The sequence below is a fragment of the Calliphora vicina genome, chromosome 4 (genome assembly GCF_958450345.1).
Source record: "Calliphora vicina chromosome 4, idCalVici1.1, whole genome shotgun sequence".
Lineage (NCBI taxonomy): Eukaryota > Metazoa > Arthropoda > Insecta > Diptera > Calliphoridae > Calliphora > Calliphora vicina.
In genome coordinates, this window is record NC_088783.1 from 69659824 (window position 1) to 69682480 (window position 22657).

The window sequence follows — 22657 nt, forward strand, 5'->3', positions numbered from 1 at the left end:
CAATTCATGCAAATGAATTCGTTGCCTCTATAAGTAAGGACTAGCTTCTAAGTATAATCCGACGAGATAAATGCTTCGGATCTCGGTCGGCTAACGATTATTTATGAGTAATGGATACAATTCTTCTGCTCTCATCGGCTAACTATGACTTATTGACTAATACTAGTTAACGAGTACAATCCAACGAGATGAATGCTTCGGCTCTCAGTTGGCTAAATATTAATTATTGGTAAATACAGCATCTGGATGCAATCCGAGGAAATAAATTCTTCAGCTCTAATCGGCTAACTACGACTTATTGGCTAATATAAGTTAACGAGTACAATCCGACGAGATAAATGCTTCGGAACTTGCTCGACTAACAACATCCTCAGGATGCAATCCGAGGAAATAAATGCTTCAGCTCTCATCGGCTAACTACAACTTATTGGTTATGACTAGCTAATGAGTACAATCAGACGAGATAAATTCTTCAGCTCTCGCTCAAGCTGAAATGGTATTTTAAGGGTAACGATAGTTTAGCAAGTAGCGGTAGTAGAGTGATCAAATATTCGACATATACAAAAAACCGGTCATTGTCTATTGACAATGTACACGCGAGTTGTTAATTAACCCAGGCCTACTTTGAGACTGCGCCTTGGTCTTGATATTTAACTTGTTAATGGCATTTAACATGAAATCATAACATAATAGTGTTTTTAAATAATCGCTAGTTATTAAAGTTAATCGCAAAATCTTAAAATAAATAAAAAAAATATTCGATTTTGTCGAATAATTCGTGACAAAAAACCCTTGTTTGTCGAATAACTCGAAAACCGTCCTTTTGTAAAAACCGGTTTAAAAAAACCGGAAAATTGGAAAAAACCCGTTTTTCGAATAATTCGAAAACCGGTTTGACAACTCATATCGTGTTCGATGCGGTTTTGGCCTCTAGAATGTTCAAAAATGTATTTCAACATTCATTGATCTCTTTAAAAATAAAGCAGACAAAAAATAGACTCTTGGATTTTTATAATCTTCACCATGAGTGGCAAGGGAATATGTATATAAATTAGTCATTCCTTTTGTAATTTCTACATTTTTCATTTACGACCCCACAAACTACACACAGCCTGAGAAGTGAGTATACACCAGTGAATTTTTAGATTTAAGATCATAAAAATCATTATATTCCGACTTAAATCTTTTTTTTCAGAACCGAATCTATTATTAAACTCAATCTCCATGAAACCGAAACTTTTAAATTTTAATCAATGGATAGATTTTATGATTTTCAGTATCTTAAAAAAATCAAATAATTTTTGGTGTTTACTCACATTTGAGGCTCACTGTATATATGTATATTCTGGATCGTTATAGCCATGTCCATCTGTCCGTCTGTATGTTGAAATCAACTTTCTGTAGCCCCCAAATAACTTACATACATGATTCATACATCAATATCTCCGGAATTCTTCCAGCTCGGTTGCTATTTAAAATCGAGAAAATCGTTTCACAAATGACTGAGATATAAGGAAAAAACCGGGACAATCTCGATTTTTAGCCTATTTTTTATATATGTATATTAGGATGGCCCTTAATAAACGAAAGTTGGATTTTGGCCATTCTCACCCCCCATACATTTTTACAGTTTTTGTAAAAATTTTGCCATTAAAAAATTACTTTTGCAATTTAATATAAAAGAATTGAAATGTGTACGTAATTGTCGTTCTAAGGAGACAGAAATTGGTCAAAAACTGTCGCCAGGCCATTAACGTGTCTCAGGCAACTAGAACAAGAAATGTAGGAACAAAATGAACATATTTTGATAAATATTAAAATAAAAGCTCATTTTTACTTAAAATATATTCATATTTACTTGTATGTATATGAGTTAATCTTCGTAGGATACCGTTAACCTATTCGCAGGTATGACCAAAAAAATAAAACTCTATTTTAAAATTTTTAATAATTTTGTTAAACAAATTTCAGAATTTTTTGATCATCTCATTGGGATTTATTGAGAATATAATAGGGAATAAAAATGTGAAAAAATTATGAAAATATCTCTTATAGTTTTTCCGTACCTGAGATTTAAATTTTCAAATTTTCGAGAAAAAATGAGCTCTATTTCCTTACCGTTATGAATTTTAAGTAAAAGCTATTCAGAATATTATATTCCAGATAATTCTAAATATACTCTGAATGTTTTACTAAAATTGGAAAACGTTAAAACTTAAATCGTGAAGATCAAATGTCAAATTTTTCAATATTTGGAATTTCTCTTTGAAAGGTAGCGAAATGTTGTATATTTTTGAGCCGATTTTGATGAAACTTAACAAATATATAGCACAAAGCCTGGTATTTACAAAAACTGCAGAAAAAATAAAATTAACCCTATATAGCACTTGGGGTTAAAATGACGCCAAACATCTAAAACCATAAAAAAATTATGATTTTAAATGATTGGTGTCATTTTAACCCCAAGTGCTCTTAAAGGTTAATTTAAATTTTTGTGCTGTTATTGTAAATAATAGACTTCATGTTATATTTTTTTTAAGTTTCATCAAAATCCGCACAAAAATATACAACATTTCGCTATATTTCCATTAGAAATTCCAAATATTGAAAAATTTGACCTTTGACCTTCACGATTTAAGGGTTAGCGTTTTCCGATTTTAGGAAAACTTTCAGACTATATTTAAAATTACCTGAACTATAATATTCTGAACAACTTTTACATAAAATTAATAACAGTAAGGAAATTCGGCTCATTCACCAAAATATGGATAAAAAATAGTTTTTCTCGAAAATTTCAAAATTTAAATCGCAGGTACAGAAAAACTATAAGAGATATTTTCATAATTTTTTCACATTTTTATTCCCTATTATATTCTTAATAAATCCCAATGGGATGATTAGAAAATTCTGAAATTTGTTTAACAACATTTTTAAAAAAAAATTGTTGCCTTAATCAAATGTTGCGGTTTTTTATCGTTATCAATTGACACAACTGCTAAATTATTTTAACCAACTTTTCACTATTTTACGCTTCTACAAATATCAACATAGACGGAAACAAATATTTTTCAACATTCCAGAGTTTTAGAAACCGCAAGAACACTAACATCATAGTATTATTATTATTCAAATTCTTATGTTTTTCAGATTGATTAGTTTATACAAAACAAACCCTTTGAACATTTTAAATACATTAAATATTAGTTTCTTGATAAAAAAAAAGAAATAAGAAAATGTGCAAAGAATGAAAAGAGCTGTCTGTCTACACGTGATACTCAGGCCTTCATCTTAAAAATGACTGTGATCTTTGTACAAATTCAACAAGTAATTTGTTTAGAGTCTTATCTTTATACAAAAACACAACAAAAACTAGAAAAACTAAAAAAAAAATCTAAAAAAATAAATGCTGACAACACAAATTTATTCATACAAATGAAGACATAATACATAAGGGGTAATCACAGTTTGATAATACTACTATTGCTTAGAGGGAATACGAGTTTTTAAAAGATAATATGTCTGTAGAAAATAAAAATAAAAAAAGAATAAACAGAACCAAGGAGCAGAAACATGAAACCATTATATAAATAATTTACGAAACTGTGATTAGCCCCAATAGTTTGTTGGATTTGTCTCATATTTACTGCAAGACTTTTTTAAAAAAAAAAACCACATACAAATAAACAGTTCTTAATTATTTTTTAAGCGATAAAGTAGAATTTCATATCAAAACAATAATCACTCTTAGTATTCAGAGAATTCGTAAACAGAGAGCCAGCCACTGCCGTCGCAACAAATTGAATGAAGAAGAATGCAAGCTTTAGTTTAAAGGCAGATTCGAGATACGAATAAAAAAAGTACAAATTTAGTGCAATTGTAAATACAGAATACACAGTAACGGTAATTCGAAATAAAAAAGCGGATTAAATCAAAATTAAAACACGAACAAAGAATATAATTAATACAAAAAAAAAAAACGTGAAATAAAAGCAATTATTGTAAATCTAAAAATAGTGCAAATAATTAAGAAAAATTTAAAATTAAAAATAAAAAACATCAAAAGATTTACTTAAAAATAGCAGCAATCTAAAAATAATTACAATGAATTTAAAAGGCTATGAAGATTTAGATAAAATCGCCAATCGTCATACACAATTACCAATTGAAAATAATCCTATTGAATCGAATGTAAATGAACAACCATTAACCAACTCCCATAATCCACCCTTTCGTCGTTTAATATCCATGTCCGATCCAAATATCTATAATAATACCGCCCATCGTTCCGGTTTAAGTTTAAATACGCGCGTTAGTCTCGGTTCCATATGTCTGATACGCCCCTCTAACAGTTACTACAACAACAATGATAACGCCCACCTGATGTCTGCCTCACCGTTACCATTATATAAGAACTATCGCAAAGAACGCACTTTACTGCTGACATTTGTTTTTCTTTATGTTTGTTTTCTAATGATTGGTGCTGTTAGTTTTCAAATAATCGAAACACCTGTTGAACTGGAGGAACGCAATGAAATTACAATTTTGCGTAATAATTTCTTGTTGAAATATCCGCAAGTTAAGGGTAAGAATTTTACGGTAATTTCAAATCAAAATGTTTGTATAAAGTGTCAAGTTTCAGGAGAATGTTAATTTTTTTCAAGTTTAGAGAATTTAGTTTTTAATTCTTTAAAAACATTCCTTTGTAGCAATTTTTGTCCGTTTTTTGATTCGAAAGTTTCCGTTTGGCATCTGCAACATAAAAAATGTATGGTGGAAGCTGCAAAAAATCACCAGATTCTTCTTTTCTTTTTTTTTGGCAACAAAAATACTTTGACCCATGAACTGCGAAATATCAAATTCATTTGTTTCGACTTTAATTCAAAGCACTGGACTAAAGAGTGAGCCAGAAAAAATGTATACTTGTATTAAGTTAAATAAAACCTAAACCGTTCAATATAGAAATTCTCAAAAATATGAAAATTTATTAAAATATTGTACAAATTCATTAAACATTAAAATACTGGCATATGTATTACTCGGTATTTTAAAATTTATCCACTTTTTCCGGAAATCCTCCCATTGAAGATTTTATAGTTGCTGTTGAGGTGGTAAACTTACGCTTATAATTGGACATGTACTGGAAAACATTTACTGTGTTCTTTAATTATTTTCCTTTCCACAGGTCGAAGTTCTGGACAGTTGAGTGTGTTTGCCTCCCGTAGAAGAGGAGGCAAATGTGTCGTAATGCCAAATCGGTCCAGAAATATGAAGGCACTATATATTTTTGTTAATTTTCGGGAAATGTTTGTCGGGAATTTTCGGGAATTTCTTCATAAGTTTTCTTCTAAAAGTTACAATTTTCAGATTCGTTTCGAAGCCCAAATTTGTTGCTAATTGAATCATACTATTATGTCCATAGATATTTTGGTTCTAGCAATAGATAGTCAGTTGGCAAAGAAGTATTACTGTTGAAATAACCGATTTTTTTTCATTCAACACAAGCCACATCAGAAAAATTTGGTTATTAAGAATGAATCTAATTTAAAGTTTATGCTCTTAAAGGAATTATTACGACGCCTAACATTACAACTTTTAGGGATATTCAATGAATATTATTCATATTTAGAGAAAATAATAACAATAATAGTGGTTAAAATTTATTTATCTACAACCAGATATGAACGCATGTTTTATAGATTTTACATAGTTGAAATTCTTAAGTTGTTTAATTAAACAAAGAATTTATTGATGTTATACTGAAAAACTACTACTGTGATAATACCGATAAAATGCCACTATTAAATTAGAAACCCTTATAAAGGCAGGACCAACATTGTACAACCAAATATACACTGGTGCATATTCCTATAAACGCAAACTACTTTTTTTTTAAGAAATTGTAAAAATTAATCAAGAACATATTTAGAGGGCTACAAATTTGTTTATTAAATTAGTTAAGACTTCACTTAAAATATTGTTTACAAAAAAAATTAATTTGTACTTTATTTATTTTTACTTAATTTTCGAGATTAACCGCCATTTTTAAGGATATTTTGCTATAAACGCACTTTAATTTATGGGCCACTGTAGAATTATTAATAATGTGTGGATGATCCTTTGTTATGGATTGTTTAAAAAATACGGTCTGGCATTGATTTCACTAATTTTTTAAGCAGATCGGAATCAATTTTATCCCAGACTTGTTTAATTTTTAGTTTCAGCTCTGTCACAGTCATTATGCTTTCATTCTGGGCATTATTTTCATAAACTTTACGGGCCATGTATCCCCACAAGTTCTCCATTAGGTTTTAGTCCGGACTACAAGCCTGTCAGTACAACAGAGGAATGCTATGTTCATTAAACCATTATTTCGATTGCTTAGAAACATGGACTGCAGCATTATCTTGTTGGAATATGCAATCTTCATCCATTTTTTCATCCATAAATGTCGGAACAAAACATATTTTCGACTTGCCAACTGCAGAATACTCTGCCCAAACCATAACACTGCCACCACCGAAATTACGTTTTGACATCCGAACATCGTTTCATCTCAAATCGTGCCAATAGCATGAGTATGAGTCAGGACCGTCTAAATTAACCCTTTACGGCGCAAGAACTCAAATTTTGTTAGTTTTGTAGTTATTAGGTGATAAATAGGCTATTTTTAATAGACAAATTAATCAAACAAATTTTGACAAAAATTAAGTTAAAATTTTTTTAAAAAAATTATATGTTGCAGAAATGCAACATTGCATCAATAGTTCTAAATAATTAAAGTTGAACTTAAAGTATATGAAAATATATAAAAATAAAGCAGTCCGTTTATCGTCCCAAACTAGCCAGTACACATATTTTTAGTTTTAATCCCCATTTATGAGGCTTATCCGGTAAAAACTGTTTCAACACACTGCAAGCTTTTGTTGAACACATTTGTTGATCTACAGATAACTGCACTTCAAATGGAACTTTTTTGTTTAATTCCTCTATCAATGGCCGAATTTTATACAATCGTTCATAATCATCGTGAAGTAAAGTAACTGCTTAACCCCCAGTAACACCAAGTCTGGTTATGTTTTAACTAATAGTTATTCTGACAGTTTTCATACAAAAATAATTTTAACCGACAGTATAACTATTAGTTAAGGCATAACCAGACTTTGTGTTAATGGGGGTAAGTGAATTAAATCCTTTCGACTACATCGTCTCCATGGAAACGTGGTTGGCCATCATTCAAACTTAGGCTTTTAGTTTTCCATGTTGTCTAAATCCTAATCAAATGGATAGACAACATTGGAGATGCTGCAGTGGTATTACTGGGAGGGGCGGTAACAGAACCTAAATCCTTTGCTCTGAGTTATCGTGGATACATTTGCATAGTGGGCTCAAGTTCATTTTTGAAGTCAGGTAATGCATCTTATTCCTCATCAGAGTTTTCATCATCATTCCCCTCTACGTTGGATCAACAGCATCATCGTCAACAGAAAAGTCCAGGACATCTTCAATATCTTTCCATTCTGCTAGCATATTTTCCAGTTCCGTATCAGTTAAATTATGAAATTTACGACTTATTTTAATACTGATGAAGAATCATTCACATTGATAACAAGTAAAAGTGCTATATTCTTATATACCCTTCACCAAATTATACTTCAAAATTTTAAATATTTTAAGGTAAACTAAATTTAATTTTTTTTCCAGATGTTTTTTTTTCATTTTTTGGAAAAAAAATGTTTTCGATTGTTTTTTAAAATTTTTTTTTTTTAAATTTAAAATTTTTTGAATTCGAAGATTGCAAGACAGATTTGTACAACTACGTCATTTAAATGAAATAAATACCCAATTTTTTTCATATAGAAAGCTTATTAGCTTCTAAACCGTTAGAATACTTTATTGCCAATCTATAATAAGGAAATAAATTGTTATATCAGCATGTATAATATTTTTACACTTATTTTAGGGGTATGTTGCAGAAATGCAACATAGCGCCGTAAAGGGTTAAATTTGTTTTCGTCAGAGAAAAATACTTTTTTCCACTCATCTGTCCATTTCATATATTTTCTTGCGAATTTTAGACGATTTTCTTTATGGTGCTTTTTTAGCATTGGTTTACATTTCGGTTTTATCCATTTTATGTTTTCATAGTTTCGTAAAATGTGTGCAAAGTGTTTGGAAGTCACTGGAATATTCAATTTATTATTTATTTGTGTGGAATTCAATTTGAAAAAGTTGCAGTAAATTGAGATGTTACTATTAGAAACGTACCTTTGGTTGAAAAAAAACTAAAATTGATAATATTTTATTTTTGGTAACTTTTTTAAAAATAAATTTCACGTCTGCGTTTATACGAATCTTCCACTTAAAATATCACCAAGAACATTTGATCGCATAATTAAGGCAAACAACAAGAATATGAAAAAAACTTGTGTACTTTCAAAAAGTACCGTTAAGTTGTCTCTCATTAAAAATGTTAAATTTTGCTTTTGGATGAGAACAATAAAGATATAATAAAAATACAGAAAAAAATTAAGTGCGTTTATAGGAATATGCACCAGTGTAGTTATTTTATACTTCTTTTAAAACCCTGGTACAATTATGTATAAGTCAATTTATTCGAAAAAAATTTTCTGGTTTTTGGTTTAATTTAGTGTTAAAAAATTGCCGGGAATGAAACGATTTTTCAATTTCCTCCCGGGAATGAAAAAAGTCCGGGAAATTAGGAACTCTACTTGCTACACAAGAAACTTCTTGGGGAATTTTTTTCGGTTTTTTTCTTTAACATTACCTCGTTCATCAGCCACATACAAATCTTGACCCGGAAGTTTTGATTAAAATTTTACTTTATTAAATTTTTTTCGCTCGTTTTTTTTGAACCTCATATGACTTCAAACCAGCATTAGCTTTGGCTCTGCGCTCAAAAGAATTAGAGCATTTAACTTTACGAACTGCTTTACTGATAAAAGTGTTCGGTGATCTTCGAAAAATTTGTTTGACTTCTTTTGCGTTAACAATGTCTGTTAGCCTTTTTTTCTTCCTGATCCAGGTTTTCTTTCAATGTTTAATGGCTTTTGAAACAGTATAACCATGAACCTTCAGATCTTTTGCTATTTTTTGAAAACTTTTATTTATTTTTTCACTTACATTTCTTTGAAAATTATTAATTTAGAAATGATAATATCTGACATATTTTTAAAAGCTAACTGATTAAAATATAAAATATGATATAAGGTTTTTCTGACTCACTCTTTAAACGAACTGATTTTCTACCAAAGGTGTTGGATGATGTTTTCTATATTCTTTCTACAATTAGCCATCATAATGTCAACGAGTTCCTTTAGAGAGACCTTATCAGAAGTGGATATGACCCCAAATAGCTATTCGACATCACAATGATCCTGCAACTCCTCAATCTTCCCCCAAAACACATGAGGATTGCATAAATCTAAGCCCTTCCTTGAATTATTCCTGAAATTATGTCTTTAAAATGTAAAAACTACTTCTTTTCCGGATTTTGTAAAAACCGATGTGAAAACTATAAATGCCGTTGGAAAGTTATAACAATTTCCTCCAGCCCTCCAGGGTTAAAGAAGAAATTTCTTAAAATTTAGAATTTCTCATCAAAATTATAACGAAATATTACAAGTTTGGTTGCATACCGCTATTCTGTATATTATTTTTAATTTCTGTTAACTTCTTGCCAAATTAACGTTATCATTAAAATATTGTTACCGAAATAAGCCAAAATACCTTCACCACTTAAGTACAGTTACCAACATAATCATTACTACAGTTGCCTTTTAATTGTTTCGAATCAGTTGAGAGGGATAGAAGAAAAATAATAAATGACCAAATTGAGTTTATAACCAAACCATCCTGTTCCACATATAGAGGCATGTATACAGCCTTCTGATGTCCAACATCGACAGATCCGTCAGATCATGCAGGAAAAATTTCACCAGATTTTCCAATCTTCAAGTCAGAGGAGATGCTTCACAGTCACATCCTGTCCTCCATAATGGCAAATTCTACATAAGCTATTATATGCGTGATTCAATCACAATCACACACATCGATCAGGCATTGATATGTTATCGTTGCTACCTCATTCCGTAGTCGATCATGCGGAATGTTTGTCAGTGTTGTGACAAACAGTCATAATTGGACCATATGGTCAACCAATCGATCAAAGATTGAGACTCTTATCTGAATCCACAATACAATTTCCAGGGGTATTTTGATGTCTCCCCATTTCGTTCAGAGATGGATCACAAATGAGTTCTCTTGAATGGATTGTATCCTATGAGTATTTGAATCCGTAACTGACGGATTAAAGTCACCTTCGAAGAAGGGTCTAACAGTGCAGTAATCGATGCTGTCCGGATGGCCGAAGTTTCTTCGGTTCCATACGCCAGCAACATCGAGACTAATGGACGTATTAAGAGCAATACTTTTGACCATAAGATCAAAAGGGACTTAGAGTATTCCGCAGGTTCTTCCAATAGCCTTCCTACATGAAGAATATAAGATAATATGTCTCCATTTGGAATATATAAAATTGAGCATAATTCAAATACCCTAAGATCTTTCTTAACATAAACATGAGGTTTATCCAGTATTTATTCTGGTATAAAACTGCGGGATAATAGATGGCGTATCTTTTGAACTAGTTTTTTATTTTTAACTTATATATCATTTTGAAGGGTACATATCTGTCATTTATTCTCACTTAGGTTTTGAATATTATAGTGTAAACAACAAATTCGAAATTGTCGAATTTTGTACCAACGAATCGTCATATGCGGGAAGTTTAGCTTTACTTCTTTAATTTGAAAAAAGTGCCGCCAAAAAAGTTTTAAGACCAAGAATTGAAGGCATTACCCCATGAATATTGTTGTAAAACTCAACAAGAGTTTGCAAAATCATTGGGAGCTACTCAAGCATTAATTTCAAAACGTTTGCAAGCAGCAGGATTCATCCAACAGCAGAGAAATTGGGTACCATACGAATTGAAGCCGAGAAACATTGAAAGGCGATTTAGCACGTTTGAAATGCTGCTTGAACGCTATAAAAGAAAATAATTGTTTCTCCGAATCATTACTTGCAACGAAAAATGGATACATTACGATAAAGCGAAGCGTAAGAGATCGTATGTGAAGCCAGGCCAACCAGTCGAAAAGCAAAATATCCATGGCGCGATGGTAATTCTCTGTATTTGTTGGGCTGCTGAAATATGACCAGGCCATCAATGGAAACTTTACCGGATGCAACTGATTCATATGAAGCGAGCATTGGCCAAAAAATGCCCAGAATGACTGCATATTCTGGGCATTTTTTGGCCATGATGAAACCGTAATATTCCATCATGACAACGATCGGCAACATAGCTGTTAAAAAGTATTTAGGATGAAGTGAATATAAGTTTTGTCTCACTCCTTTATAGTCCAGATCGTGCAGAGTGCTCTCACTCTGCAAAAAATGCCCAGAATGACTGCATATTCTGGGCATTTTTTGGCCATGATGAAACCGTAATATTCCATCATGACAACGATCGGCAACATAGCTGTTAAAAAGTATTTAGGATGAAGTGAATATAAGTTTTGTCTCACTCCTTTATAGTCCAGATCGTGCAGAGTGCTCTCACTGGTATACGCTTCACTTTGGAACAGAGTTTCCGATATTGGCAGTTCTTTTGGCGCGGAATTCATATATTGAAAGAAAAATGGGAAAATGTAATAGCTAAGAATGGCCAGTACTTTGATATATTGTACAAATGTTTCAAAATAAAAGCCAACAAAATCACGAATTTTTAAGTCATACAATGTAAATCGATAGAAGTGAAGTAAGATAATAATGAATTAAACAAACGTCTGAATGATATAACTAGAGGAAATAAGCACTATTTTTGGTCTCCAGAGAGGTTTTTAAAACTCACATACAAAGAGAAAACAGATTCGTTATAGCATCCGAATTTGTTGCCAATCGAATGATTCGGTTGCACACATAGAATTTTTCGGTTCTATCAACAGAAAGTCAGTTGATAAAGAAGAATTTCGGATGAAGCAATCAAACTTTTGTTATCTCTTCCAAAATTTTGTAGCCGCAACTGTAAAATTCGGTCACTAACATAGAATCATTCGATTGGCAACAAATTCGGTTTCTACCACGAATCTGTTTTCTATGTGTAGGTATTTTTGTATACGCAGCGACGATAGGTATAACTTGTAGATATCTGATTCTTCAGACTTTTCTGTTTCATTAACTCAAGTCTAAGCTTTTCATCTATTTTCCAATAATTCCTGTGATTTTGAAAGCGAATATCTCTATTTAGTTAATATCGCTTGCCAAAGCGTGGAGTTTCAATTAATAAGGATTTCTTAAAAAATAATCAAATTATTTGTACGTTCTCCTCTATATAGAAACTCTCTCCTATTTTTTAAATATTTTTCTCTAATTTTCAGATGATGACTTGGAAGAGTTCCTTAAGGCTGTTATAACAGCCAATGATCGTGGCATATCACCACTGCGTAATGCTACTAATGAAATGAATTGGAGCTTTGGCCAGGCATTGTTCTTTTCCAGTACAGTGGTAACAACAATTGGTAAGTTCGTGTTGTTTTTTATTACCTTAAAAATCCTCAACAAATTTAAGTTATTTCGATTTAACTTAACTATAAATTTCTTTTATTTTTTCACAATAACACTATTTTTAGGCTATGGACATGTGACACCATTAAGTCAAACTGGCAAAATATTTTGCATGATTTATGCCGCCATAGGTATACCACTGACATTGGTACTGCTAAGTGCAATGGTGGAGAAATTATTAATACCAGCCAATTGGTTGTTGGGCTTACTCAATTCGAAACTGGGCCATTTGTATCAACCCTTTAATATACGAGTCATGCACTTGACTATTGTTGGTAAGTTGGAATTGCAACTTTTCTAAAAGTATAAAAAATATATACGAGTACTTAAGTACTTATGTTTGTATGTAGAACATTGTAATTGTTTTAATTTCGTTGCTTTAGATGTAATATTGTAGATACTTTTATTTATAATGGTTTTAATTTCATTTGCTCATTACAGTTATAATTGTGGCCGTATTATTTTATGCAATACCCACTGCTGTTTTCGCCTATTTGGAACCATCATGGGGCGTTTTGGATGCCTTCTATTATTGTTTCATCTCATTGACTACCATTGGTTTGGGCGATTATATACCGGGCGATGGTGTATCGATTGATAATCGTTCTATTTATAAAATGCTTATTACAGCTTATTTAGTATTTGGTAAGTTTAATTGAATTGGTGTAATTATGTTTTTTTTTATATTTTTTATTTTGAGTTTGTAGAAATTAAAGTAGCTGCTTTAATAGAGATAGTTATATCAAAAAAAATTAAAACAAAAATGTCAAACATTTTATGTCTTGAGTTACAAAACATTTATTTTGATAGATATCCAACCCGCATCCCACTAAGCAACCAAAATGGACTTCAAGAAAGAGATCTAAGCTTTCTATTGAGAGAAAAAAGAAATGAAAAAAAGTCAAAAAAGTTTTTGATTTATGGACTCTATCTTTTATATTATCCTATGTATTCGAATTTTTTAATTAAAATCATATGGGAGGTGCCACACCCTCTTTGGCTACTACTCCCATTTTTACCTCAAATCTTTATACAAAGTTACCTAGATATTTGATTTTTAAAACTAACTTTGTATGGGAGCTACCACGCCCACTTGAAATTTCGAAACATAAAGTATCCTATTGTTGCTTCCAGGTATAGAGAAACACACAGTAAAAAGAAGATAAGAGGATCGGTCCAGCGCACGGTGGTCAATTCCGGCCAAAAATCCTAAACTTCTTTATATCTTCATAAAAATTTTTTAAATTTGGTATTTGTATTATGAATAACATAACCAACCGATCGATAAATATTTCGATGTTCAAGTACAGGGTTTGGTCAAAAAAGCATGGACGTACTAAAAGTATCAAAAAATTGCATGTAAGCGGCTGAAATTTATTCCAAAAATAAAGAAAATATGTGATCGATAAAAAATAGGTCATTCAAATTTCGGATTACATATACAGGGTTTGTCCAAACAATCATGGACGTTTTAAAAGCATCGGAAAAATTAGGTTATTCACGTAAATGCCTGAAATTTAGTCCAAAAATTAAGAATAGCATAAGTGAATGCAAAAAAATTTCGTACGAATTTCAGAATACATATACAGGGTTTGGCCAAACAAACGTGGACGTTTTGAAATTATCGAAAAAGTTAGGTTATTCATGTAAAATTTGAAATTTGGTGTACATTTAAGAAAAACACACTTGATCCATCGCAAAAAATATTATAAATTGCATATAGGAGTTGGCCAAATAAACATTGACTTTATAAAAGTATCGAAAAATTAATGTAATTTTTGTAAATGACTTAAATTAGGTTTATAATTAAAAATCGAATCAAACGATCGATTGAAAAAATTTCGACAATACATGGTTTGTCCAATTCAGCATAGACGTAAATAACTCTCAAACTTACATAATTTTTGAAATTGACCAAAAAATACAAAAAAAATGTGTAAAATATGTAGGCACTGAAATCGTTCTGGTTATTAGAATGGCTGATAATTGCAGCTGAAATTTATAGTACTTACTCTTGATACTTTACAGTATTAGATGTAATTTACACTTAACCTCTAATAGCCCCTTTTAATTTGTTCTGGCCTTTCAAACTTTTTTTAATTTAGTTTCTATAGATATTAAACTAGTTTCAAATCATTTCACTTTTATACAAAAATAACACGCAAAAACTCCTTAATAACTACGTAGAATGGTTAACTGCTAACTGTTTTATAAAAGCATGTGCTAATTTGCAAAATAAACTTTAAAGAAAAAAGCACAGGCTACTTCAATTCAAAAGTAAAAAAATCACATTTTTCTTATATTAAAATGACAAGAAAAAACCTTTGACTTTACAGCTCTATAAATAACCATATAGTTACATTACAGCCAAAATAATTATGGTACTGTATATTCTGAAGTGTTAAGAAAAAGTTACCATCAAAATTTTATAAAAATTAAAAAACAAAAAAAAACATTTTTGGCCGGAATTTACCACCGTGCAGCGGTTTAGGCTTCTATAAGTCACATACAAACAAATAAACAGACATACATTCATTTTCATATATGTGGATGTGTCAGAAGCTGAAAGGCCTAACTAAACCAATGCGTTTAATTAAAGAAGAGTAAATTGGAATAGCTTCTGAAAAAATTCAAATAAGTGTCTCCCATTTTTGTCCAAAATCATACACTTTTTTATGTTCCCCCAAATATCAAAAAAACTTCATCTTCAAGATCAAAATCCCCTGTTTAGGTCCATAGGTAGCAAACCGTTCAAAATTCAAGGAAACAATTAACTACAAAAAAGTACCTAAGATCTCAGTAAAAAACTTTCTAGAACATATGAACTTCCTAGGAATGATTCTTAACAACGTTTAGGTAGGTCAATAGTAAGAAGAAACTAAAGGAATTAAGTGTTTTGGGCCATAATCTATTAAATTATTATAAACTAAAGTTTTAGGCAGCTTTAAAAAATTTATTTCTAAACTTATTTTGAATTTTGTTTTAAGTTTTTTGCAATTTTGATCTTGAAGATGAAGTTTTTTTGATTTTATATGTTCACAATTTTTGTTCTTTATGACAAGGGCTACAACTTTCCCTCAGAGAGTAATTCAAAATTCCCAACTGTTTGCAAGATATGAGCCTGAGAAAATTATCACTTTTTTTTGCAAAAATGACACCGAGGCCCCAAATCTTTGGGGGCCCATAAACACAAAAAATGCATGACTTTGGGCAAAACTGGGAGACGGGTCTTTTTTTTTTGATCTTTTATCACGATCTGGTATATGATTATATTTCCATGACTTAATGGACACAGTGTAATATAACAAAACTGAGAAATTTTCAAAAAGTGGAGTTAAACCTTTTAGCTTCTGGCACATTTATATATAGATATGAAATAAAATTATTTTGTCTGCCCATTGTTTTTTTTATGCACTGGCGATTTAAATAAGAAGCTGATCTAAATTATCATCGAAAAATTTATGTTGTAGGTGGTGTGAATAAAAAAAAATCTATAAAAATATTAGAAATTTTAATAAATTCAGAGAGCAAATCATAAGAACATTTCTGCATGTTTATTATTTTTATACATTACATACACATATTGTAATTAGGGTTTTTAATTTCCCGACCTTTTTTGATTCCCAGGAATCGGGAATTTTTTTTCTACATTCCCGGGTACCCGGCTATTCCCGAAATATATAATGATACTGTAAATAAAAACTTAGTGTTATAATTATTAAATATCAGAGCTTCGAATTAATTAATAAAATTTTAGCTTAATTCACTAAAATCATAATCCGTAATTGAAGAATGTCAGCCATTCCTAATATTTAATTTTTTAGATTCATTCCAAAGCCTTTGTTTAAACTGAATTAATTTTAAAGTTAATTAATAACAGAATTTATTCAAACTTTGAATGATTAATTTTTTGTTAAATCAAATCATTTACAAAATTAATTGAAAAAATTGTCTTAAGCCTTTTTGTACTAGATTTGAATTGAAGAAAAATTTAATCATTTAATGAATTTTTGAAGCTATTTTGTTATGGATTTGAAGAAGAAATTAGAATGATTCAATAAGAAATAAATTCTATAAATAATGAATTCACTTTTTTAAATTTTCATACGAAAACCCCAAATAAATAATAATAATAAGCGGTCTATTATTGCCGAGATATAAGCAAAAAACTGTGAAAAACTATTACAGTTTTTTGAAAAAATAGGGTTCTAACTTGTTTTTAATTCTCGGGATTCCCGACTAAAAATCCCGGGAATCGGGTAGTGAAAAATTCCCGGGATAAAAACCCTAATTGTAATAAACAGACATGTAAAATTTCAACTCATAGAACACGATTAAAAGACATAAAATTTTGTGAAAATGAGCGAATTCACTTAATTGTGAATAAATTCGAAAAGAATCCATCGATTTTTATGATCGATATCTCATTTTATTGCTACTATATATGTGGCTTTGCGATATAGCAATAAATCTGAACAATTTCTGTCGTTTTCGATTTTTGATGATTTTTTTAAATAAAAAGTATTGCTATTTTCATGTAAAAAAAATATATTTTTTGCCTGAATTTGTTGTTATAACTCTGAAACTACTGAGCCGATTAAAACGCAATATATAAACAGGTTATGTAAATTCAATATTTCTAAGTTTATTTTAATAATATCGGACTAACCGTTTTTGAGTTATCATTAATTATGTGGAGAAACGTCTAAAAAAATTCAGAATTTTACAATTTTTTTTTTAATTTAAAATTTGGAATTTGAAATTTGGACCATATTTGTACTACTGCAACCTTAATAAATCAAAATTGTGTAGTGGTTTAAAAAGCCTCTAAAATTGTTTAGATTTTATTGTCCTGTAATATGAAATAATTCGATTTACCCCCAAAAGTCTGGTTATGTGTTAACTGTCAGTTTAACTTTAGGTTAAAACCTAACTATACATTGTGATATTGGAGGTTAACAATATTTTCTTATCAATGACTATTCGAAACTCGTACGTGTTGTATGTGTTTTTTTTAAATTAAACAAGCTGAATAATAAATGTGTTGCTGTCGCAGGTATTGCCAAAGATTTTGAAATAATATAAATATATTAATCAATAGTACCGATTCGTATATACATATATTTTGTAAAAAAAAATTTTAAATTTTCCCGATTTTAAATTGCAACCGATATATGTATCATATTTGTAAGTTATTTGGGGCCTAGGGTAGATAATTTATAGGGTCGCAAATGAAAAATGTGAATGTACAAACGGAATGACTGCAAAAAAAAACAAGTAAGAGAGCTATATTCGGCCGTGCCGAATCTTATATACCCTTCACCAATTATACTTCAAAATAAAAATTTTAAATATTTTTAGGTAAACAAAATTTATTTTTTTTTCCAAAGTTGTTTTTATAATTTTTTGGAAAATTTTTTTTTCAGATTTTTTTAAAATTTTTTTTATTAAATTTAAAATTTTTTTTATTAAATTTAAAATTTTTTTTTTTAAATTTAAAATTTTTTTTTTTTAATATTTAGCGAAAAAAAAACTTTGGTGAAAAAAAAATCGGGTTAAAAAAATTTTCCGATTTTGACCCATTGTAGGTCCAACTTACTATGGTATATCTATGAAATATCTATCATTAGATATCCATATTGTCTATATTAATGACCAGATATAGGTCAAAAATAGATGTTGTCCTGGTTTTTTTCCTTATATCTAAGCCATTTGTGGACCAATTTTCTCGAGCCGGAAATATTGATGTATGAATCGTGTATGTAAGTTATTTGGGGGTTTCGGAAAGTTGATTTTAACAGGCAGACGGATAGACAGATGAACATGGCTTAATCGACTCCGCTATCTATAAGGATCCAGAATATATATACTTTATAAGATCGGAAAATCATATTGTGGAAATTACAAACGGAATGACAAACTTATATGTACCCTTCACACGAAGGGAAAATCCCGATTTTTGATGCTGTATTCATCAACATTCCATTTCCTCTCTTTGTTTGTTTGTAGAAATTAAATATGTATTTATAACCTAGAACACAATAATGGGAAGGGTACTATGCGTCAGTTTCTGCGTTGATTTAACAATGTCCATCCGTCTGTAAAGTACATACTACATTATTTCACATAGCCCCCATACAAAATTTAGTGAGGATCGGTCAATTATTGATATAGCTCCCTTTAAAGAGCTATAAGGCTATATGAATCTATAAGGATCCACAATAAATATATACTTTATGGAGTCGCAATTATAGATAAACAAAAATAATGTATATTACCCAATATCAAGGAGATATTTCAAAATAAAATTTCCAAAAATTAAATTAGTCATAATTGTAATTGTAATTCATTACAATAAATTCAAATTTTTCTTTGTCATTCGACTACAGAATTTAGGAAACTTCCCTATTGCGAACCTCATAGTATTTAAAGATTTTTTCTAATTATACAATCTTATTGCAATACTACACTTTCAGTGAATAACAATACAATTTCACTTAAATGATATTCCAATATTTTCAATAAAAATTGTTGTATAAATCCAGAACAAAATGTCGTGCGAAGAAACTTCAACACATTATTACTCGAAACAAGACGAAATTTACAAAGTATTATCTTCAATAACTCACCGTCAGGGAATATGTCAACGGGACTTCCAAGGCCGTTCTCTTCTACACATGGCCATAATCTACCAGAGTCAATCAATTATACAAATATATCAATACTTTTTGGAGGAGCAAATATCACATTGTGATTGTGTAAATACTGATGGAAATTTAGTTAAAAATTTCAAAAAACTATTTAAAATTTACGATTATGACGGCGACACTGTGCTACATAAAGCAGTCAAGTATAATATGATACAATTCGTTAAAGTTGTCTTAAAGTTTTATGAAAAATTCCACCTGCATGTGGAGGACTATGAAAAGCTGGGTTCTGGTGATAATATTTTGCATTTGGCAATTGAAAGAAATCTTTTGGAAATGACAAAAACAATTATTGAAATGAAACCCTCACTATTGCTGGTAAGCAATTATAGCGGTCAATTGCCGCAGCAAGTGCAAAATCAAACATTGGAAATGAGTATGTTGCTGTTGCAAATAATGGAGCGTGATAAAAAGCAAGAAAACGATTAAATGGAAAATAATTAAATACTTACTATATATGTAACATATATTAAAATACAAACTAACAAATAATATATATGAAATCTATGTAAAATATCTTATTTACTTTTTATTTATTGAATTATTGTTATATTCAAAAAAGCGGGATTTTTGAATCCGCGCTTGGAATCAGGAATCCGAAATTTTTTTAATATAAAAATTGAAAAAGAAATAAAAAATTGGAAAAACTAGAAAAAGTTTTATATAAATAAATTAAACAAAATCTTTATAAAAAATATTTTAACATTAACACCAAAAAACTAGAATTCCCAATTCAATTGTAAAAAATCGCCATTTTGGAAATTTGCTAAAAAGCCTATAATTAATAAAATTTTGGAAATTTGAAATTTTTAAGAAAATAATTAAACCAAATCTTTATAAATAATATTTTAACATAAACACCAAAAAACGAGAATTCCCAATTTAAGTATAAAAAATCCCCATTTTGGGAATTCGCTAAAAAGCCTCTAATTAATGAAATTTGTATCTTTCTTAAAAATTTTAAATTTTTATGAAAATAATTAAACGAAATATTTATAAATAATATTTTAGCATAAACACCAAAAAACTACAATTCCCAATTTAAGTGTAAAAAATCGCCATTTTGGGAATTTGCCAAAAAGCCTCTAATTAATAAAATTTGTATCTAATATCATGTTTACAATTAAATAAACATAATTAATTATTATTTTACTACAATTTAGTGTAAAATAAAATTAAAAATTCAAGTTACTTATAAAAACGGGAACTTTTTTATCACTTTGGAAATTTGAAATTTTTAAGAAAATAATTAAACCAAATCTTTATAAATAATATTTTAACACCAAAAAACAAGAATTCCCAAATTTTGTGTAAAAAATCGCCATTTTGGGAATTTGCTATTTTGATCAAAATAAAACGATAAATTCAAAATATGTATAAAAACGGGACTTTGGAAATTTGAAAATTTTAAGAAAATAATTAAACCAAATCTTTATAAATAATATTTTAACATAAACACCAAAAAACAAGAATTCCCAATTCAAACGTAAAAATCCCCATTTTGGGAATTTGCTAAAAAGCCTCTAATTAATGAAATTTGTATCTTATATCATGTTTTAAATTAAATAAACATCATTACTTATTATTTTAATACAATTTAGTATAAAATAAAATTGAAAATTCAAATTACTTATAAAAGCGGGACATTTTTTTATCATCTAAGGACTTTGGAAATTTGAAATTTTGAAGAAAATTATTAAACAAAATATTTATAAATAATATTTTAGCATAAGCACCAAAAAACAAGAATTCCAAATTTTAGTGTCAAAAATAGCCATTTTGGGAATTTGCTATTTTGTTCAAAATAAAACGATAAATTCAAAATATGTATAAAAACAAGACTTTGGAAATTTTAAATTTTTAAGAAAATAATTAAACCAAATCTTTATAAAAAATATTTTAACATTAACAGCAAAAAAACTAGAATTCTCAATTCAAACGTAAAAAATCCCCATTTTGGGAATTTGCTAAAAAGCCTCTAATTAATAAAATTTGTATCTTATATCATGTTTTAAATTAAATAAACATCATTACTTATTATTTTACTACAATTTTGATAAAAATAAGAGGATAAATTCAAAATATTTATAAAAACGGAAACTTTTTAATATCATCTAAGAACTTTGGAAATTCGAAATTTCTAAGCAAATAATCAAAAATTTAAAATATTTATAAAAAAAAACGAGAACGTTGAATACATAATTCGAAAATGTTTTCGAATTTTTTATTCATGATTGGGCTGACATATTGACAATTTTTGTGTTAAAAATCCTCTTTTTGGGAATTAGCTAAAAAAAAGCTCAGATTCATAGCTGTTAATTTGGGATTACGATTAGTAATCAATTAGATTACAATTTAAAAATAATTTAATTGATTATAGAATTCTCTTTAGAACAATTTCTGATTATTAATTGATTATGATTACAAATAATCTAAAAGTAATCAAGATTATTTGCGATTACGATAGAATAATCAAAGGGTTCAGGGAAGCCCTGAGGACAGAATACGATATTATGGCCCTTGAAGTCACCAACTATGGTGATTTTTGTGTCTAGATGTACATACTTACAAAATGTTGCAGATGGTATTGGTACCGATATTTGGACGATACAGAAATCATATATGTGGTGGATCTTTGAGCATATCTTGAATTCCAATACAATAGTGGTAAACTCTGGGTCAGTTTTATCTAAATGGTTCTGGGATTGGTGTAGTAAGCCGGGTACACAAACATATTGAAATAAAGGGTCTTCCAATAGGGACTTTCTATTTTTGACAGTTGATATCGGATATATTGTTGAAGCTACACCTGTCGAATTGGCTGCCATGTATTCAGTTTGTTTGCCCAAATCAATGCATCCCGAAAAAGTCAATGTTTGGTGTGGATTTTGTGCTGGCTTTCGTCCTTCTTTGAGAAGGACGTTAATTAGGACCCTACAAGATTTTTACATTTTTGGAAAGCGCTCGGCTAGGTCTAGAAAAAACATTGCTTCGTGTGCTATTTATCTCTTATAATGTCCATACCTAGGTCCCCTTTTTAAAAATATAGGGTACACTTTTGGACCGAATGGACTAGATTTTTTTAGTTAGACAACTAAATTACCAATAATATATAAAAGATTTCTGAGCAATATCAATTGTGGACTAAAAAATAAACGTTTTCAATTAAAAAATTAAAAAATAGTAGGTTTTTGCTGTTTTTGGGGCGAAAACTTAACTTTTTATTATTAAACAAGTAAGAGAGCTATATTCGGCTGTGCCGAATCTTATATACCCTGCACAAAATTATACTTCAAAATAAAAAT

At 29.5% G+C, this 22657-nt stretch overlaps 1 protein-coding gene across 2 annotated transcripts in view; it reads left to right on the forward strand.

Annotated features, from left to right (window-relative positions):
* Positions 1-22657, forward strand: part of LOC135956788 (potassium channel subfamily K member 1-like) — a 61103-nt gene that overhangs the window by 35913 nt on the left and 2533 nt on the right. The window contains exons 1-4 of one of the 2 annotated variants that reach the window (XM_065507362.1): positions 4093-4582; positions 12459-12599; positions 12711-12920; positions 13087-13290. In XM_065507362.1, the coding sequence (XP_065363434.1) occupies positions 4102-4582; positions 12459-12599; positions 12711-12920; positions 13087-13290 (1036 nt within the window). In that variant the 5' untranslated portion in view covers positions 4093-4101. Of the gene's footprint in view, positions 1-4092; positions 4583-12458; positions 12600-12710; positions 12921-13086; positions 13291-22657 lie in introns of those variants that run through there. The other variant, XM_065507363.1, reaches the window with a different exon arrangement.